The sequence below is a fragment of the Ochotona curzoniae genome, unplaced genomic scaffold, assembly GCF_017591425.1.
Source record: "Ochotona curzoniae isolate NIBS_2020 unplaced genomic scaffold, NIBS_Ocur_1.0 scaffold_3208, whole genome shotgun sequence".
Taxonomy (NCBI): domain Eukaryota; kingdom Metazoa; phylum Chordata; class Mammalia; order Lagomorpha; family Ochotonidae; genus Ochotona; species Ochotona curzoniae.
The window spans coordinates 2466169-2485178 of NW_024467106.1; the positions used below are offsets into that span (position 1 = coordinate 2466169).

The window sequence follows — 19010 nt, forward strand, 5'->3', positions numbered from 1 at the left end:
AGCAGCCCACCAACACGCAGGTGCTCTTGCATCCTGTCTTCTCTTGATAAATAGAAACACCCCCCAAAAACTGAATAAACTGAGCTCTGTTCCAGGTGCTTGGGGTATGTGAGCAATTAGAACAGGCAAAATACTCCCCTGTCATCAGTGGGCTTGGGGTAGCGATGAGCGCTGCGCCCATAATAAATGAATTGGTCTGTAAAAATGATAAAAGCCCTGGGAAAAATGGAGCCAGGGGAAGGAGAAGAGGGGGAGTGGGTAGAGTGGGTTTCTGAAGGAGGCCAGTGGAGTACGCCTGGGAGCTGCCAGCCTGTCCAGGGGGCACTGTCCCTGCTCGGGCAGCGCCTGGTGCCGGAGAGCCGGAGGAAGGCTCTGGCTGGGAGGAGAGGAGGCCTGGCTGAGGTGGAGGCACAGATGCCCTTGAAGCTGTTGAAGAGCTGAGGGCAGAGACAGGAAGTGGCTACTGTCGTTGGGAAGGTGGCCTGGCTGCCACATCTGGCCAGGCAGGGGTGACTGCTGAGGGACGTTAGGGGCAGCTGTGGACCTCAGGAAGCAGACAACGCAAACAGCAACATTTCAGAGTGTGTCACCACCTCTGGCACCTGATAACAAGCAGTCATTGCATTGCCCGAGAACTCAAGTCACAACTGCAGGCGGTTCCATGAGGTGCCTGGAGGAGGGTCCTTCTGGACCTTTCTACTGACATCATGATGTCTTTCTAGATGCCTTGTGAGTGCTGTCCTGAGAACGCGCCTCTTGAGAAGGCTGGGCTGCCTTGTTAGACTGACTTGCCAACACCCTGGGATTGGCGTCAGATGCTGTGGCCTCAGTTCAGGGGTTCCTTACATAATGACAATAAAATCAAAGCTTGCTTTTATGAAAAAAAAAATAATAATTGAAGCCAGTGTATTTTTTTTCATAATACACATTTTGCATAGGCTTTTTGAAGACTTCCGCCCCTCAGCCTTCATTGGATGTTAAAGTACTGTTAAAGTAGTTAATACAAAAATTGCCATGTGGGACAAGGCTAGGGCACTGCGAATTAAGCCAGCACCTACAGTGTCAGCATCCCACGTGGCCACTGGTCTGATATTGACTGCTATACTGCCCGTCCAGCTCCCTGCTCTTGCTCCTGGACTGGCAGTCAGGATGGCCCCTGCACCTGCGCCGGAGCCCCTGATGCAACTCCTGGTGTAGCCTGGCCCTTCCCTGCCTGGTGCAGCCATTTAGGGAGTGAACCAAAAGAAGAAAGATGCTCTCTCCCCCTCACTCCCTCTCTTTCTCTGTCTTTCCCTCTCCCTCCCTATCTTTCTCTCTGCCTTTTAACTTTGCCTTTCAAATAAATGAATAAATCTTTTTTTTTTAAATGTTTAAGAAGTTGCAGTGTGGGACACGCACCAACTTTTGGGCTATAGTTATTCTAAGGTGCCTGGGTCATCGAAGTAGAAGTTGCATACAGTAGTTCTTAGAGAAGATGGTTTGAGTTTTTCTTGTCACCATTGAACTACTCATGTTCTGTGGTTGGGTTCCGCCCCAGGTGGACAGTGCTGGGACAAACCCGTCGGGGAGAATCCCCGTCTCCGGTTGGATTCTGAGGGAAGATGCACGGAACTCTACCCATAAGTTGATGCAGTATTTTGCATCTAGATCTGCATATGCAAATCCCACTACTGACTTGCTTCCCTTTAATGTCATTTCCAAGCCCACCTCATGAATAAGTAATGAAGCGCCTGGCTTTTGCCATATTGCTGACACCCAGTTGGATAGCGGGCTGAGCGTGGGTCTGTTTTCCTTTTGCGTTTTCTGATCCAGCCTTGTTCAGAGGCAACACTTAATTGTTGCCAGTTTCCTGTTCGTTTCTTATGTTTTTAAGCCAGGGATTCAAGTTGTAAAAATAGTGTTAACATATTTGGAAAATGGTTTGTTTGTTTTAACCTACAAATGCCCCATTCTCTTCTGGTTGAATTTCCTCTGCACTGGGGCCTCCCTGGTGGCCTCCGGGTGCAGAATGTCTGCCTCTGCTTGCCAGGGATGTGTCTCCAAGTCCAGAAAAGCCACCCGGTGTGACAGGTCACCCTTCCCCCGGCGCCAGCACAAGACGGCTGAGCACTTGGCCAGCTGCTCTGACACACCGCCGTCTGGCTGACTGTGGCTGCTGGTGTGTCCTGACCCCGTGCCCGAGGGCCACAGTGAGGCCTGCCTTCCCCTCACTGGGGCTCTAGCTCCTCTCCTTAGTGTGACATGCTCCCTGTGAGGGAGGAGGAGCAGCAGGGGATGAATTGTCCAGTGGGGAGTCTTCAAGTAGATGGCCCCTGACTCCTGCCCTGTCGGTCACAGGCCACAGAAATGGCAAGTGGTGAATACTCGGCCCTCATTGCTTGTAGCCCCCAGAATTCCTTGCTTCACTTCCGCTGCATTGTCTTATAGCCCTGTCCTTCCTTACACTTCTGAGCCCGCTGTAGCTGACATTTTCCTGCTGGTCAGTTATCCAAGCCCGGTGCCCTTGCGCACCTGTGAGGCTGACCAACCGTAGCTATCCCCTGGGAGACAAGAGCCTGGAGGACAGGAAGTTGAGGACCATTACGCATTGCCTGGAGCTGCCTGACTAGTTGTCCTGGGGGAGGATGTCCCTGCCATTTCTTGGCAAGCTCATTACCCCGTGAAGCTGTTAGCTGGGCACCTGCCCTTCCTGGGACCTGTTGGTGCTTGGCTCCCAGGGCTGGGGCGGAGAAGGGGAGGAAGGGAGGTGACCCCGCGAGACTCCCTGCTGCATAGGAGGTGGCAAGTGCAGTGGCTCTGCTGCCACTGGGGTCTGAGGTGTGCCTTAGTGACTGAACTTGGGTTCAAAGTTTGAGCCCAGAGTACCTGCCAGGGCAGTGGAGTAGAGGCGGAGCCCTCCTGTCCCGGCTGTGGGCGTGGCCCTCCTGGGACTAGGCTGTGGGGCTGTGTGTCTGGGAGCCCTGGTGGGGTCTGAGCCTCCAGACTGTATGGACCTTTGAAGTGTTAAAGATTTTCTTTGAAAAGCCTCGGTTATTAACAAGGGGAGTGAGCAGCGATTTCAGAGAGGGGTGCTGGGGAGCTGCCTCGGTTATTATTGCTCATCGATTGGGAAAAGGAGCTCACTTTGCTCAGTAAACAGAGCTTTGATGGATTCCCAGGATCCCTCCTGCAGCTGAGCTGCTAAAATGACACTTTTTATTACTGTTCCTAAACGCCGCTCTCCAGGTGCTGCTGGGCTCTCAGGTTTAAGCTGTGGGCAAACTTGCCCGTCCAGTGGCTCAGCAGGCACCTGTGAGCCAGGCTGGGAGGCTGGGCCTCCTGGGGGTGGGCGGAAGAGGGCAGACACCCAGTTTTCCTGCTACTGCATGTCAAGGAAACACTACTTCCAGCACGGTCTCTTGGCAAAGGATGCCCGCTGGGTGAGCCGGAGCCCTGCCCGCCCGCGCAGGCTGTCTCGTCACTGCCCGGAGCTGGGCTCCGGAAGCTCTGTATTGCCCTGGACAGCTAAGAACTGGCATCTGGGTTGGGTTGCCTCTGGATTGGCCAGCTGGCAGCCTGGGGGCAGGGCTGTGGTGGAAGCAAGCAGCTGGGCACCCTACCCAAGGGCCTTTGGGGCTGCTCAGGGTTTTTTACCTTTGTGTACATTAATAGCCATTTTTTTAAAAGAAGATTTTAATTAGGAAAAAATTATTGAAATGTGTGTGCCTAATGATTTTCTTGTGTTGGTAAGAAAATACTGTCCTAATTTGGTCATTTCTTGGTTTTTCTCCAAGTCTCACACTATTCATTTATACAACAGTTATCAGATGCCTGCTTGTGCCAGCTGCGGTGCCACAGTATTCGAATCAGTTCAGCAGTGTCACTAAGTTTAGTTCAGTGATAATCACGGCCTGCAGTTTTGGGGGTTTAGCTGGGTTTCAGATCTAGGGTTGCTGTGTCTGTGGTCACATTCTGGTAAGGCTTGGAGGCTTACAGGCCCTGGGGGTGGGCGGCTCTGGCCCTCGCACACCCCAGTCCTGACATGGTTCCCTTGCTCTCCCATCAGCTCTGCAGTCCTTCATCCGTGCCTATGCCACCTACCCCCGGGAGCTGAAGCACATCTTCCACGTCCGATCCCTCCATCTTGGACACGTGGCCAAGAGCTTCGGGCTAAGAGATGCCCCCAAAAACCTTAGCATCCCAGCTGGAAAGAAGAAAGCAATCCTGAAAAGGTGAGGTGGGCTGGAGGTGTGCTGTGGCCGAGTTGGAGGGCCGAGAGCGATGTAAGCGTGGGTGAGGTGGGCTGGGAGGCCGAGGCGCTCCAAGTCTTACCCGGCTATATAGCTCAACTTGAGAAATCCGGTGTCCCAAGTCGGACACAAGTCTCGTGGGGAGTATTACAGCAACAGGGCAAAGCTGTTGCATTGTCTTCACCGTCCTCGCTAGAGAAACAGGAGGACTTGGCACAGTCGGAGCTACAGGTAGTTAGACCATGGCAAGCAGCTGAGCTGTGTACCAAGGCTGTGGTCGTGAGCCCTGTCCTGGCGAGTTCAGGAGTTGCTCAGGTCCAAGTCTGTAACCAAGGGACTCCCAGGGTGGCCTGGGCACCACACCTCACCTTGCTCAGTGCTAAGGGCCTACTTGCAGCTGCACACTCAGGCGGAAGCCAGGGGTGTTTCCCAGAGCTGCCTGGGGGTCCCCCAGATAAAGTGGAGGCCAAGGAAGGGGTGTGGCCTGCATGGGAGCTGGGCTCCACATGCAGCTTCCCAAAGCTGAGAGCATCTTGTGAGTACTTCTCTCCCCAAAGATGCTGTGTCCTGGAACAGCAGGTGCAGCCCTTCGCAGGTACTAAGCCCTGGGAACTGTCGCCATGCCAGCTGGGAGTGGACCGGTGCTGGGCACAGAGGCTCCTGCAGCCACGGCCCTGTGCACGGAGGAGTTTCACAAGCTGTGATGGCAAGACTGGAGACCTGGGCTGCCTGCTGCCGTGTGAGGGGCTCACCTCCCAGGGAGCATGGAATACGTCAGCAGGCAGCCTGTTCGGGGCACAGGTTTTCTGGTCTGTTCTGGGGGAGGGGACAGCCCGCCTCTCCGGGCAGGGAAATGACTACCTGTCTTGGAGCAAGGGAACTTGGATATACATTCCAGGTCCATTCTGATGTAACCAGGGGACTCCCAGGGTGATCTTGGCTCATCTTGATCTTGGTGATCTTTGCTGATCTTGGCTCAGAGCCCCAGATTCTGGGACTCCAAAAGGTCAGAAGCTAAGTCCTGTCTTGGGTAATCCAAAAGCTTGTTCTGGAAAGCGGAACCCGTGTGAACCCTGTAAGGCCTTCTCAGGCAGAGCTCCCACAAACAGTGGAGTCCAGACCCGGGGCACACAAGGAGGGCAGTCTGCGGACTTGCCCCTACTAGGCTGTCATGATGGGTGTGACATGGCCCCGTGTGGCTCCAACTTGGGAGTTGTGATGGGTGTGATATGGCCCCGTGTGGCTCCCGACCTCGGAGTTGTGATGGGTGTGACATGGCCCCGTGTGGCTCTGTCCTGGGAGTTGTGAGGTGTGCTACTTTGGACTTGTACCCACCCAGCACTCCAGCAGTTCCATGAGGCAGCCAGCAGCCCTCTCCCCACGTGCCACTCTGCTGCAGTGCCTGGCTCGGCCCGAACGGGGCTACAGCCCAGCCAGTTTGTCTCCCGCCTTGGTCCCAGGCATGTGTGCCTGTCAGGGTGTGTGAGCTCAGGGGCCTCTGGAGTTGGCTGGCCAGTGTCTGCATGTGTTGGGGAGCCTGACATGGGACTGAGAGGCAGCACAGCGCACATCAGCAGTCTGCCTGTCCTGTGGCCATCTCAGCCATGCTGACCCCTGGGATGGCAGGGCCACACCTGCCCAGTGATCCCTGTGGAGAAGCGCATTGTCCGATTCCTCTCCGCAGAGCCAGGACAGTCCTAGTGTTTTGTTCTTAGCAGATGTACTCTGCGGACTGGAAGGGTCACTGCCGAGTGCTCATCCAACCCACAGCCCTTCTGACCAGGGTATCCAAACTGCTGCCCAGGTGCTGGAAACAGAGCAGAGGCGGGGCGGGGCGGGGGACTGGCTGCAGTATTGTCCTTGCCTTGGAAAGTCGCTAGGGAGGGAGCAAGTGCCTCCTCCCACCTCAGCTGAGCCTGGCTAGCAGATGGGCACCAGGACCGCCGTAGCCCTGTGAGCCGGGACTTAGCAGGCTTTATCCAGGGAAGAATGGGCTGCTCGGCCGCTGAAGAGCATGTAGGATGGTGTGGGACGCCTTTGATGTCTGGCTGGCGCAGCGGGAGCCCAAGGGTGAGTGACAGCAGTGGCACAGGATTACTCCACACATCACAATGCTGCTCTCTGTTCTTGCCGTGTCACCACTCTGTTACAGCCACTTTCCCGTTGTCACGCCCTGCACCACAGACGGGCACTCGGGCAGGGTGGATGCTTGTTTTGGGGGGAGGGGAATGACTTCGCAGTCAATCTGCACATGGACCATATAATCGTGGTTGGGGAAGCAGCAGAGAAAACATGACGGACTTTTCCACACCCCAGGCAGGGTTCGGGCAGACAGACGCCCGTTGCCGCTGTGTGAGGATGGCACAAAAAATCCCTCAAACCCCGCAAAGTGCGGGGCTGTGGCCGCCCGAGATCGTCCGAGCAGGGAGCATGTGCACCTGCCTGTGGACCAGCGCTGGCCTCTCCACAGCCCCTGCACGCCGGTCGGGGCGCACTGCCTGAAGCAACTGCGTGTTACAAGCACGCCTGTGCTGCCCCAGGCCAGCGCACCTGACACCCCAAGCAAGGAGTTCAGGGCAGGCGAGGCGGGAAACAGCCGGGAGTTTCCATGCAGTGACAACAGGACTTCTCTTTATTCCTTTACTCAACTGCTTTTCAGAAAAAACTAAATCAGTAATGTCCCTGAATGAGATCTCAGTAATTGGTATTTACCAACTCCAGCACATTTCCGCTCCGAAAGGCAACTCTAAACGCCTCCCCAGACACCCCATGCTGGCTGCTGGGAGAGGCCAGTGCGTGTGCTGTGCCCACAGGGTGCCTGCTGCCCCCAGCTGTCCGACCCCCGTCATGCGGTGCAGGAGTGGGGAGCCCGCCTGCGCCCCAGCGGCCAGCCTGTTGCGTATGGGCTTTGGGCCGAGCCCAGCACCGCGCCTCCACAGGTGTGTCTGATGCCACTCCTGGAGAGTCTGTGGTCAGTGAGTGAATCGTCTCGTTTCCCTATTCTCAGCTCCCCCTTTTAAGATTAATAATGGCGCCTTCTGAATTACTGACTATTGCTAGAACTGCAGCTTTATTTTCCTTGTGTAGATGCTGAAGCATTACCTGGTAGTTCCCAGTTTACGTGACGTAAAGCAGTAACATTGGGACCTCCCTGGTCCCTCGCTCCTGGCTGTGGCCAAGATCGGGCTGTACCCAGCAGGCGGGCCCTCCCGGCAGAGTGCCCCAGGCAGCACGCGGCAGGCCCTTCCCTACCCACTGTGCGCACGACGGCTGGAAGTCGTTTGTTTCCTAACAAGAACATGACTTCTCGGAGCCTGTGCGTGTCCTTGGGCAGCTGCGGCGTGCCAGGCGTTACTGCCTGGGTGAGGCGCACACTGCACGCTTCCACGCTGAATATAGAGTCTGGAATGTGCTTGGTCCCACCTTGGGCATTTTCCACCTTCCAGGCTTCCGCTCTGTCATTCTCTTGGGACTTGCGCCGTTGCCGGCCCCTGCCCTCCCCCGACTCTTGTTTCTGGTCGTTAAGGTTCCCTTAGTTCGCGATGGAGTCCGGAGAGACAGACCTTCCAGCTGCTGGCTCACTGTGCAAATGGCCGCGTAGCCAAAGCTGGGTCCAGCTGAGGCTCTGCTGCCTGCATGTCCTCCCTGCTGACCTGCCAGTGGTCAAGTATGGACTGAGGACCAGCTGGACCCCCCCCACCCCCACAGCAGGGGGTCCTGGTGCCACCGAGCAGTCGTGGGATGGGCCCAGATGAGGAGCATGTGAGCTGGGCATCTGGCAGGGCACATGCGGGAGCCCTGTGTGGTGCCTCCCTCTTTGCCCATCAGCCGTGTAGATGCCCCTGGAACTGAGGGAAGGAGCAGGGAGTGTGGCAATGGCAACTGTTAGCACACCCAACCTCGAAAGCACAGAACTGCCCTCCGGGACTGGCCTGCAGACCCCACAGCCTCTCCTGGCCCTGTGCAGCGAGGTCCGCCTCGCGAGGAGCCGCTGCCCTGCCAGCATTGCCATGGCTTTACAGCCCTTCCTATCACTTAATTAGCTGACGGCAACCCTGGCCTCCTGCCCGCCGTGAAGGTGCTCTCAACTGCGTTGGGCCAGTTGTCACTGTGTACAGAGCGGCCAGTCGTGAGATGGGAGGCTGCACCAAGCTACGTGTGTGGTTTGGCTGCACCTTGGTCAGCCCAGGTTGTCTGTCTCCTGCTGTCCAGCCTTTATCCCTCGGCCTCTGCCCTATCGCAGGGAGCAGTGAGGAGCAGCTGCCTCAGCCCCTTCTGAACGGAGCGTTCCCTTCCCAGTCTCTCCTGGCCACCGCAGAGCCTGCCTGAGTGCCACTCCCTCGCCCATCTGGCCCTGGCATGGAGCCTTTCAGGGACACCCCATGGTGCTAGAGATTAAACCAAACCGCACACCTCCTCATGAGGTTCTGCATGGATGGGACTCCGCTGGCCCTTTGGCCTCTGCTGATGGTGTCCTGGCCCGGTCCTCCCCGCTCCTGCCGCAGGGAGCTTTGCCTGATGGGGTGCCCCAGACGCCCACCGGCCCTGTGGTGGCGGTTTCCTGTCTGTCCTCTCTGCTCCTTGTGGTGGTACAGAAGGAAGCCCAGCCCAGCATTGGCTCACTCGCTTCCCAGCCTCTGCCTTACTACCTGGCACTGAAGGTGCCCTGTGATTCTGAGAGGAGGTACTTTAGGGGGGCAGTGGTGGGCAGCAATGGGGGTGGGGGGCACCTGCTGAGGCCTGGAGAAGGAAACCTTGCCTGCCCGCCCAGTAACCTCTGAGAACCAGCCCTGTCTGGTGGGCACATGGTCTTTGCGGCTCCTGATGCACCTGCCAGTCTGTCCTTAGGACCCCTTTGTGGGGAGAGAGTCGATGCCCACTGCTGGTGTCCCAGCTTGTGTCTTGTACACATGTGTGTGTACGTGTGTCTGTCATGTCCCTCACCCTACTCCCCAGTCCTTGACTGCCTCAGTAGGAGGCATGGAGAGCTGCCCTCCCAAGGAAGGAGTTGGACGTGCTGGGCCGTCTGCACCTACCCCACCTCCCAATGCCAGAGGACTTTCAGACAGGATCAGAGCCCCTAGCCTGGGTCCTGACCACGGGAACTGGGGCACAGGTGTGCTGTGTGTGGGAGACAGGGTCTGCTGGCAGCCAGGTGCAGGCCCCATCCTGCAAGACACTCAGCAGAGCCGAAAGGCCTGAAGGAAATGGCTTCCTAGGATACCACGAGCTGGACCCGGCACTCTGGGGACTGGAAGGAATGAGTGAGTGGAGCAGTTTGTGGGGAGCTAGCTGGTGAATCTGCGGCCTGAGGAGGATGTGGAGTCGTCACTGGCGTACAGGGCCCAACACGTCAGTGTTCCCAGCCTGTGTGTCCGGGGAGTGGGCACCGGTGCCCTGGAAGCCCACGCCTGCTGATTTGTCTGGGACACAACTGAGAGGAATAAGCTTGTCCAGCCTGGAACCGGGCCCTGGGAGGTGATGGTCCCTCCGCTGGTCGTTACCACCACGCTCACTGCGTGCAGTCACTCTTCGGGGGTGCCGCAGTGCGAGGTCCCCCCTCCCCCTCCCTTCTCTGCATCAGTTGCTCCGGGCCCTGCTGGCATCAGGTGCCCCGAGCCCTGCTGGCAGACTCTGTGCCATTACTGCCGGCCACATGCGGCTTTCACAGTTGGCCTTATGCTCCCAGCATGGTTTTGTTTTTTGTTTTTTCATCTGATACCACGAAGTTAGCAGTTCTGCCTCCTCATGCAGCACCCTGCCTGTCCCCACCCAACTAATGAGGTGTTTAAAGGGCTTTCCGTGACCCACTCTTCTGCCCACCTGGGTCACCTGCACACAGCAGGAACCGCAGGGTGCGTGTTCAGCCCCACGGCCAGCACTGACAGTGAAGGACAGGCCCCAGCCCGCCTCCCCTGGGAGTGTGGTGCAGCTGACCGCAGAGGTGGCCGTGTGCAGCAGGGAAGCCTGCTCCCCACTGGGCCATCCTTGTTGCCCCTACCCCCAAGGAGAACTTGCCCTGTGCTCAGAGTTCACAGTGTCCAGTGCCGAGGTGTCTCCTGAGTCAGAACCCAGCGCCACCCTCATGCCACCCAGCTGTGTGCTCACGAGGGGAGTCTGGCCCCAGCCCGCCACAACCTCTTCCTCTGGTGATGCCCGGGCCTCGCGACTGGCTGAGCTGTATTTTACATGTCATCTTTGTCCTGCTCCTGATGTTAGAGCAACATCCAAACTGTGGATAAGGGTTCCGCTATGCCATGAGGCGGGACAGCTGCCATTGATTTGCAGTGAGTCCTGTGTAGGCATGGCCTCCCTGAGACCTGTCCAGGGCCTCCGCATGCTGCTGCAGGGCCGGGCACCTTGGAGCCTGCCTGGCTTCCTAACCAGGATATTTCCTGATAGGAGCAGACAACCAAAGAAATGAGCTTTAAGGCAGGAGAGCGTGTGGTTGTGTGCATGGGGGAAACTGGCTTGATACCGGAGGGCAACCCTGCATGGGCTGCACAAGTGTCAGCCGGCCTCCAAGAAGAGGAGGTTGTGGGCAGTACTGAGTTTCAGCTTTCTGCCCTTCCCCACCCGCACCCACAGCCAGGGCATTGGAGTCAGATGCTCCTGACTTTGGTGCCAGCCCTTCTGCTGAGGAGCGGCTAGCCTACACAGCCGTGTACCACGGGGTTGCCCTGAGTTTGGGCTAAGAGGATGACCGTGTAGCGCTTCACCCAGCACCAGGTGGCTCAGAAGTCACGTGTCTCCAGCCCTCACAGTTCAGTGAGTCAGGGTCCTCGTACGCTTCCCTGAACCCTGCGGTCCAACCACAGCCTGAGCCTGGCGCCGTCGGTCCCACTGCTCCTGCAGGGCTGAGTATGGCCTCAGCCATGGCACTTTCTAAGATTGATGGATGGATTGATGTGAAAAGCAGAGAGATAGTCAGCACTTTCCTTTGTTGGGTGATAGCCCAAAAACCCACAACCAGAGGCTCTGGACTGGACCAGAGCCCCAGGAGCTCCAGGTGGCATTGCCCTGGGTGGCAGGAGACAAGCCTGTGGATCATGGTCCACTGCCTTGCTGGGCACACGAGCAAGGAGCTGGGGTAGCGTGTAGTCTGCATTCTTGATCTGTCAGGTCACTGACAATGTCCAGCAGGACAGGATAGGATTAGGGGTGGCGTCCTATCCTTTGGTTCCAGGGACACCTGCCTCCATATCTGCTCTGCAGCTCCCCATCTTCCCAGCACTTACCACTTATCACTTATGACGGAGAAGCAAACAGTGTGGCCCAAGCGTCCGCTGTCCCCGCTCCCAGGGTGTGTGGGCCACTGGGGACTGTGGGGCAGGAAGCCAGGAAGAACCGCTCCTGCCAAGGCTCTGGGCTGCGGAATGGCAGAACTGGGCCTGCCGTCCACAGCCACAGCACACTTGGCTGGGCTAAGTACTCTCCAGTGCCCCCAACTCATTCTAGATGTGAGCTAGTTAGCAAATCTCTCCGCCATCGGGCAGCAGCAGGCCCTAGCACCATGCCAGCCTTTGCTCAACCCGGGGCTCAGAGTGCTGTGTGTCCCCTGGGGAATATCTTCAGCCTGAGACTGCACCCCACGCTCCCTCACAGCCTGCCTGGGGTCCCCTGGCCTCCTCTTGGACCTTGGCAGTTGTTTTGGGATGGCGGGCAGCTGGCAGTGCCCGTCACTGGGGGTGTTGGGAAGGCGGGCAGCTGGCAGTGCCCGTCATCGGGGGGTGCTGGGAAGGCGGGCAGCTGGCAGTGCCCGTCACTGGGGGTGCTGGGAAGGCGAGCAGCTGGCAGTGCCCGTCACTGGGGGTGTTGGGAAGGCGGGCAGCTGGCAGTGCCCGTCATCGGGGGTGCTGGGAAGACGGGCAGCTGGCAGTGCCCGTCACTGGGGGTGCTGGGAAGGCCTATGAAGGAAAGGCCTAGGAAGCAATGTCACTGCGCCTGTGCTACCACGGGAAGGTTCGGAATGGGTTGTGAAACTCATGTGGTGAGTCGGAAGGGTTTGCTTCGATCTCTTTATATGTTTGTTTTCTCAGAGATTCAGCCTGTTACTTGAAAAGTCAGCTACTGAGTCTCCCGTATGGGTGCAGGACCCAAGGACTTGGGTCGTCTTCACTGCTTTCCCAGGCACATTAGCAGGAAGCTAGTTCTGAAATGGGGCAGCCGGGACTCGCATGGGATGATGGGATGCTGGTGCCAAAGGCAGCAGCTTTGCCCACCATGACCTAGGCTGTCGACAACCGAGTGATTGGTGACTGCACTGCTGTTTGACCAGCCCCGTGAACAGGTGACATTGCTCTGCCCCCACCCCCATGCACACACAGCCTCGAGAGTGGATTAGAAGCCACAGCTTAGGTCCTTGGAGAAGGTGTTCACACTGCATGAGTTGGTGGGCCACCAGGTAGACTCCTGGCAGAAACAGTGAAGCCTCATAGACTAAACTCAGTCCTGAACAGGAAGAAGATACGGCAGGTTAGAGGAAAACGCCCTCGGACGATCCTTCAGTGCTAGGATGGAGACTTTTCCAAGCGTGACCCCAAGCAGTAGACACAGCCTGAGCAGTCCAGGAGCACTGTGAGATGACAGACCCCACCCTGCAAGCATATGCGTCACTGACAGAGGCCTTCCCCGGGGGCCCTGCTCCAGCAGTCATGCCAGCAGGTGTGCTGATGGCCCAGTTAGGCTGTGATGGCACCTGACTGGCACCTGTCCATCTTGCAGAGTCACCCAGCCTGGTGCGGGGTGGGGGAGGGGGACTGCAGCCTGCATGGTCAGCCGGAGTTCCCACGGTTAGATAAACTGATCTGTTGCTTGGTAACTGCAGGATTACTACAGTGGATGCACAGAAAGCCTGTCTGATAGGGGCTCGGGTATTTGGGGCAGGGAGCGAGGAGGGCGAGAAAGTTGGCAAGTTCCTGAGAGAACTACAGCTGGCAGAGGAGGACACGCACGCCCAGCACAGGCCCCGGGCGTAGAGGGTCCTCTTCCCGTCTCTGCCCTTTCAGCCCGAGGCCTAGAACAAAGGAAGACAGGGCTCCTATGGGATGGCCACAAGGTTCTCCCACCCGTGGGCGAAGGTTCTAGAAGCTGTGGGCCCTACCTGCTCCCCTGCCCTGTGGCTCCAAGGTCCTCCATCAGCGTACCTGTTGTGGTTCTGCACAGGGTGTGCCTTCCTCTGCCTCAGGCCGCCTGGGTTAGTCTGGAAAGGGACAGAGCCTGAACCACCCCAACACACGCCTGCATGGGAGGGTGTGTACCATGGAGGTGACGTGCATTCTATGGGCTGCTGGGCCCTGCACAGCCTGGGCAGTGACGGCCAGTGTCACGTGCATGCAAGCCGTGCCTGGAAGCTGCCCTCCTGAGCCTCGGCGTTTATTTTGTTTGAACAGCGGCGGCAGCAGTTCCGGAAGCAGGAGCTTGTGCTGGCGAGAAAATTCTGACTGATATTTTGCATATTTTGAAACTCATGTTGTTGCACTTAGCATCATACACCTGTGAGTAGCCGGCTTCAAACACGGGGAGAGCAGCACGCCTTCCTGTCAGAACCTTCTCGCTCCGTCTGTCAGTCTGTCAGCGAACCTGTCTAAAAATAAGCTTTTCCTGCGACAAGTGGAGCAGGGCGTGTGCTCCTCACCTCCGGGCCTGTCTGCCACGCGTGGGCCTCCGGGGGGACGACCCGGGCAGCCCTGGCTAGCACAGTGCGTGTCCTGTGTAACCCTCACAGGGCTCGAGGAACTCTCAGCATCATGGCCACCTGTCCAGTGAGGCCCCGAGGACAGCCCTGCCCGGCCAGTAGCAGCAGGCACTTCTGAGCCCAGCGTCTGTGCCTCCTCCTCCTGCACAGACCATGCTTCCTTCTCCCCCTGCCTTGACCGGTCGGGCCTTCCTGCCATCCTACCCGGCGTGGTTCTCTGCTCCTGGACCCGCAGCCCGGGTTTCTGTTGGCTTCTGCAAGCGGCATGCCTCCTGCAGTCTCTTCTCTGTGATACCAGGGTCATAACCATCCCTGCCTCCAGGAGTGGCAGCTCACACGGTGGGTTTCTGTCCTTGCTGCACCACGCACGCTCCGCCCTCCTGACCCCTGACCTCGCCTGTGCGTTCCCTACACTGCTTGACTTCCACATCTTCCTAATGTCGGGATGGGCAGCAACACCCAGGCGGTGATGACAAACAGTACTCCCAGCCCAGGTTGGGTGCAGTTCTGTAGGCACAGCAGCGGCCCGGCTTCTGGTCCGTGGCTGCGCGGTGCCACCCTGATGGGCACAGCGAGGTGGGCCCTGGGCTCACGGCAGCTCGTCAGACTGCCACGGCTGTGTAGTCCTCAGTCCTCAGACGCCACCCTTTCCTGGGGGGTCGGAGGGATCGCCCGACACGGCAGTGTGGCTTCATCAGTAATTGTTTTGTCGCTGTTTTGGTTGAAGTCTCATCTGAAGACACATTTTACTCTTCAGTTTTAATAATCATTCTCATGTGTGATTGAACTACAAACCGCCGCCTCTGATGTGTGATCAAATGGGAAGCCTGCTGCCTTAGGAGCACGCTCGCTCGGATGCGGCACCCAAGCAGTTGCAGCCCTGGGTTCTGTAGAGATCAGGGCAAGGGGAGACTTCCCTCTAGTACCCCACTGTGTGGGAGCTGTGAGCCTGGGGTGGCCCAGACACCAGCGCCCACACCCTGGCAGTGGGTCTCAAGTTCTGGATCTGTGGACACTGAGTCCGAGTGGGGCGGGTCACTGTGGGGTTGCTGGGGAGCTGCTGCCGCGCGAGGAGGGCCTCGTCCCTCCGCCACTCGGCCGCCCGCACGCACCTGGACTGCCGTCTGGGGGAGCGTGTGCAGCTCTTTCTTTCCCGAGAACACAACACAGAACAAAGCCTTACTTTTAAAAATGCCATGATATTTTGCCACCATTATGAAAATCTGTCACTGCTGTGTCTAATCTTCTGGTGCATAGAAAACGTAAACCAGCCCACGGAAGGGATTGTACCTCTCTTAATACAAAAATGTCAGCCACACGGTCTCGGAACCAGCTGCCACTCAGCCTCCTTCCAAATGGGAAAGAAAAGAATAATAAAGTTTCTTTTCCTCTGCTGTCACTGTTGTGCAGGCCTGCCCTCGGGAAGCCGACCCAGAGCAGACGTCGCCGGCTGGCTGAGCTCCTGCGCTCCGAGTACTCCAGCGGGATGGAGGCTGCAGCCAAGGGCCCGCAGCCGCCCCGCAGCCTCCGGAACCGGCGGAAGCGCTCTCCGTGAAGGGCCTGCTGAGGGCAGCCCCCACGCGTCCCAAGTTCTGCCCTGCTCTGTCAGAGAAGCCTCCCTGCCACACCTGGGTCCCCGATGGGAGGGGCTCAGCCCGGGACAACCAGTCAGTTCTACGAGTTGGTCCTCTACATGCGCGGCTGCTGCCTGGCTGCAGGTGGCACGGACTGCAGCGGCGGCCCTGACCCTGCCCTGCGCCAGGGGCCTGAGGCCCTCGCAGCTCCGCTGAGAGCTGTTAGAGCATTTGTGGCTGTGAGGACATTAAAAATCTTAAAAACCAGAGCTGAATCTGCTCAAAAAGAGGGGGAGAAAATCAAGTCATCCTTGAAGAGCAATGCTGTGCCCCGGAAGGCTGTGGGGGCAGGCACACAATGCAACGCTGGTGGCGGTGGCTGGCCCCCCGCACGCGGGCACCCTGACATGCGTGCCCCCTCACCCTGTCCACTGGCACCTCTGATTGACCGCCTTTGAAGTCAGAGAGCACCCGTGGCCACGCTTCTCTCGCCCATCCAATCCCATCTTAGGAAAGGTCTGGGGTCTTTGTGTGGTGACCCTGGGCCCCAGCTGTCCCTCCCCCGCCATTGTGTTTTCTGGGAGGTTTGAAAGAAGACCCCTGGGGTGCACTGATTTCCAATAAGTGTAAACCCAGGCCCTTGCCTGGAGTCTGACCTCAGGGGTCCTCGGGTGACCCCCAGTGGACCCTGGCCCAGGTGGGAGACTGCAGCAGCTTCTGCTGCCGTCAGGGCCAGACAGGCTCCGGTGTGACACCCCTGACTTGGGGTAGGACCGCGGCAGGCCCGCTCTCAGCCCCCTTTCTCAGTTTGGACGAGAGAAGGACCAGCACGAGTGATTGGAGGAGACGGGGAAGGGGCTGGGGCCTGGCCAGGTGAGTCCCCAGCCCGGCACACCTGCAGCCCTTCCCCCACAGCCTCGCGGTAGATGCCCTCTGAACTCAGCGGCAAAATGTGGATTTAGCAGACAGAGGGTTAATATGATCCAAATTTAAATAACCTTAAAATCTCACTCAGTATGGCTCTTGACAGATTATTCCTTTCAGGCATCAATTAGGCAAAGCTGGAGCCTAATTCCACCGCACACACTCTAATTTTGTGTGTATTTTCAACCGTACCACCTCTTCCCAAACTCACCCATTTCTCTGTTACCTTCAGCTGGCTTCTTGCTTTGCAGTCAGACGGAGTCTAGATGGAGTGGGACGTGGCCATCGGACCATTCTCCAGCCACCTGACTGAGGGCTTTGCTGGGAACCCCGGTGTGCGGCTCAGCACTGGAGGCCCAGGGCAGGGGCCTTGTCCATGAGGCCCAGTGGGGTTTGGAGTTCCCTCCCCTCTTTCCTGATGAAAGGAGCCCAAATGTGGAGCAGAACATGGAGTGAATGAACATGCTGAAGGCAAGGCCTTGCTCGCTGTGCCCCGCCACTTCCTCCTAGCCACCCCCTGCTGCACTCTGGAAAGATAGAGGGCATGGCCTGTCTGGGCAGTGGGCACAGCTGGACCCGTTTCAGACTTGAGTACTTCCATGTCTGTCTGCCTTTCCTGTTGTTGGGCCTGGGTCTTCCCCCCACTCCCCTGAAAGGAGCACTCCACCAGCCCCGCGGTCGGGAGCAAAGAAAGCAGTTTAACCTGAGTGTGGGAAGGCAGACGCCCACCTTGTTGCACAAGTTGTAGAGTTATTACAGCCGGGAAAATTTAAAATACTGTAATTATCAACTTGTCGTGAAGCCTTGTTCTTCATTACTGTAAGATATTAAATGGCCTCTGCCATACAAGGACATTACGTAGTTGGGACCGGACCGGCGGTTTACACTGGCGTTGTGTAAATGTGAGGGTGCCGCCGCCCGCCGCCCGCCCTGGCACCAAATGAGAAGCACACCAGTGCGAGTTGTCCTTTGATAGATTTTTAATATGATTTTAAAGAGTTTTGTTTGGTCTCATTCTTATTCAATGAGATTAATTTAAAGCACTTATCCCCTGGGTTTAAGTCAATCCGTGTAGGATTTGGGCAGGGTTTGTTGCTTGGGGGGTTTGTTTGTAGGAGGCTGTGACAGACTCCTTTCCCACTTCATTAACCCTGAGTTGGGGACAATCCCCGGCCCGCCCCGCCACCACCAGGGCTGCGGATTTAGCAGCCCCTTTCACATGCAAAAAAACTCCAAAGCCAAACGGCTCCTTGACTTAATTAGCTGCTGTGCATTTTGCAAAAAATTAGAATAATACCCTCGCTGTCCTGGCCATCCGGGGAAAGAAGGCTGCTGGGGTGAGGGTGTCTGGGGGCCGCGGAGGCGGGGGGGAGGCAACAGTAGCCGGCCTGACCATGGAGCTGGGCTCTCCCCCCAGGGTCAGGGTCTCCCACAGCCCCCCCTTTCCCAGGCAGTCCTGCCCCGAAAACTTGCACTTCCCAGGCGTGGGCAGCTCTTGTGCTAGGCTCAACTGTAGGTGCCCTGTGTGAGGAGAGCGCCTGCTCCCACCTCCCCAGAGGGAGAGGCCAGGGGGCAACCCTGGCCCTCCGGGGCTGGAGGCCTGGAGAAGTCAGACAGCGGCCCGGTTCGGGACCCCGACCCCACCTCCTGCGGCCCGCGTTGAGACTGCGAGGAACCCCTCCCCGATGAGGGGGTGGGGGAGGTGGAAGTCGGGACCGAAGTGACCCCAGGGGCTGTCAGGTGCCCGTCCTGAGCCTCTGCTACCCGGGTTGGGGAGGAGGGTGGGATGATGGGGGAGCCGCCTCGGAGCCCAGCTGTCGGCTGAGCCCGGCTGGCCGGTCACCAGCTGCCGGCGCCCTTGTCGCGGCCAGATGAGTCGGCTCAGCCAGGGCACCGCAGCCCGGCCTGGCCGACCCCCGCCTCTCCGCCAGCGGCCCGCGGGACCTTCTGCAAGCCACGGGGAACCGTATGGAGCCGAGAGGGGAGGAGCCACGCGCTTGCCTCATTGTAGAGATGGGAAAACTGAGGCCCGGGAAGGGCCGCCCCCCCCCAAACCCGTCCGGTCTGGGGGCGCACCCTTACGCCGTCCCAACAGGGAAGGAGACCGAGTCCCGGGCCGTGGGGAAGGGCCTGACGCAGACCCCACGGCAGCGCGCACGGGCGCCTGGTCGTTTGTAAGAAGTTTATTTCGACATTTAAAAAAGAGAAGAGAGCCGAGCCGGGCAGGCTCGGCTGTTCCGGGGCGGGCGGAGGAGGGGCCCGGGCGGGGCGGGAGAGCGAGACCCCCCTCGGTCCTCGGCCGCCCCTCCCGGTGGGGGGGACAGGGGCACAGACTCACAGTTCACGGACACGGCCACGGGCTCGTGGGTCACGAATAAATAACTTCATATACACTTTGCACACGGTATGTACAGTGCAGGCGCTCGAAGCAGGAGCCGCAAGCGCAGGGTCCCCGCACCCCGCTTCTCCCGGGGGTCTCCATCTAGAGCTTGGAAGTCTGGGGCTGTGGGAGGGGACGGAGCTGGAGGTCAAGCTCGCCCGCTCCTGAGAGAAAAGAAGGGGGCTTCTGGAGGGGATAGGAAACGC

The 19010-nt window shown here is 58.3% G+C and overlaps 1 protein-coding gene across 1 annotated transcript in view; it reads left to right on the top strand.

Moving 5' to 3' along the window:
• DDX31 (DEAD-box helicase 31) overlaps positions 1-15525 on the top strand; it is a 60726-nt gene extending 45201 nt beyond the window's left edge. Inside the window, exons 19-20 of the mRNA XM_040963755.1 lie at positions 4046-4211; positions 15337-15525. Of these exons, the coding sequence (XP_040819689.1) occupies positions 4046-4211; positions 15337-15481 (311 nt within the window). The 3' untranslated portion in view covers positions 15482-15525. The remainder of the gene's footprint in view (positions 1-4045; positions 4212-15336) is intronic.
• The last annotated feature ends 3485 nt before the right edge of the window (positions 15526-19010 follow it).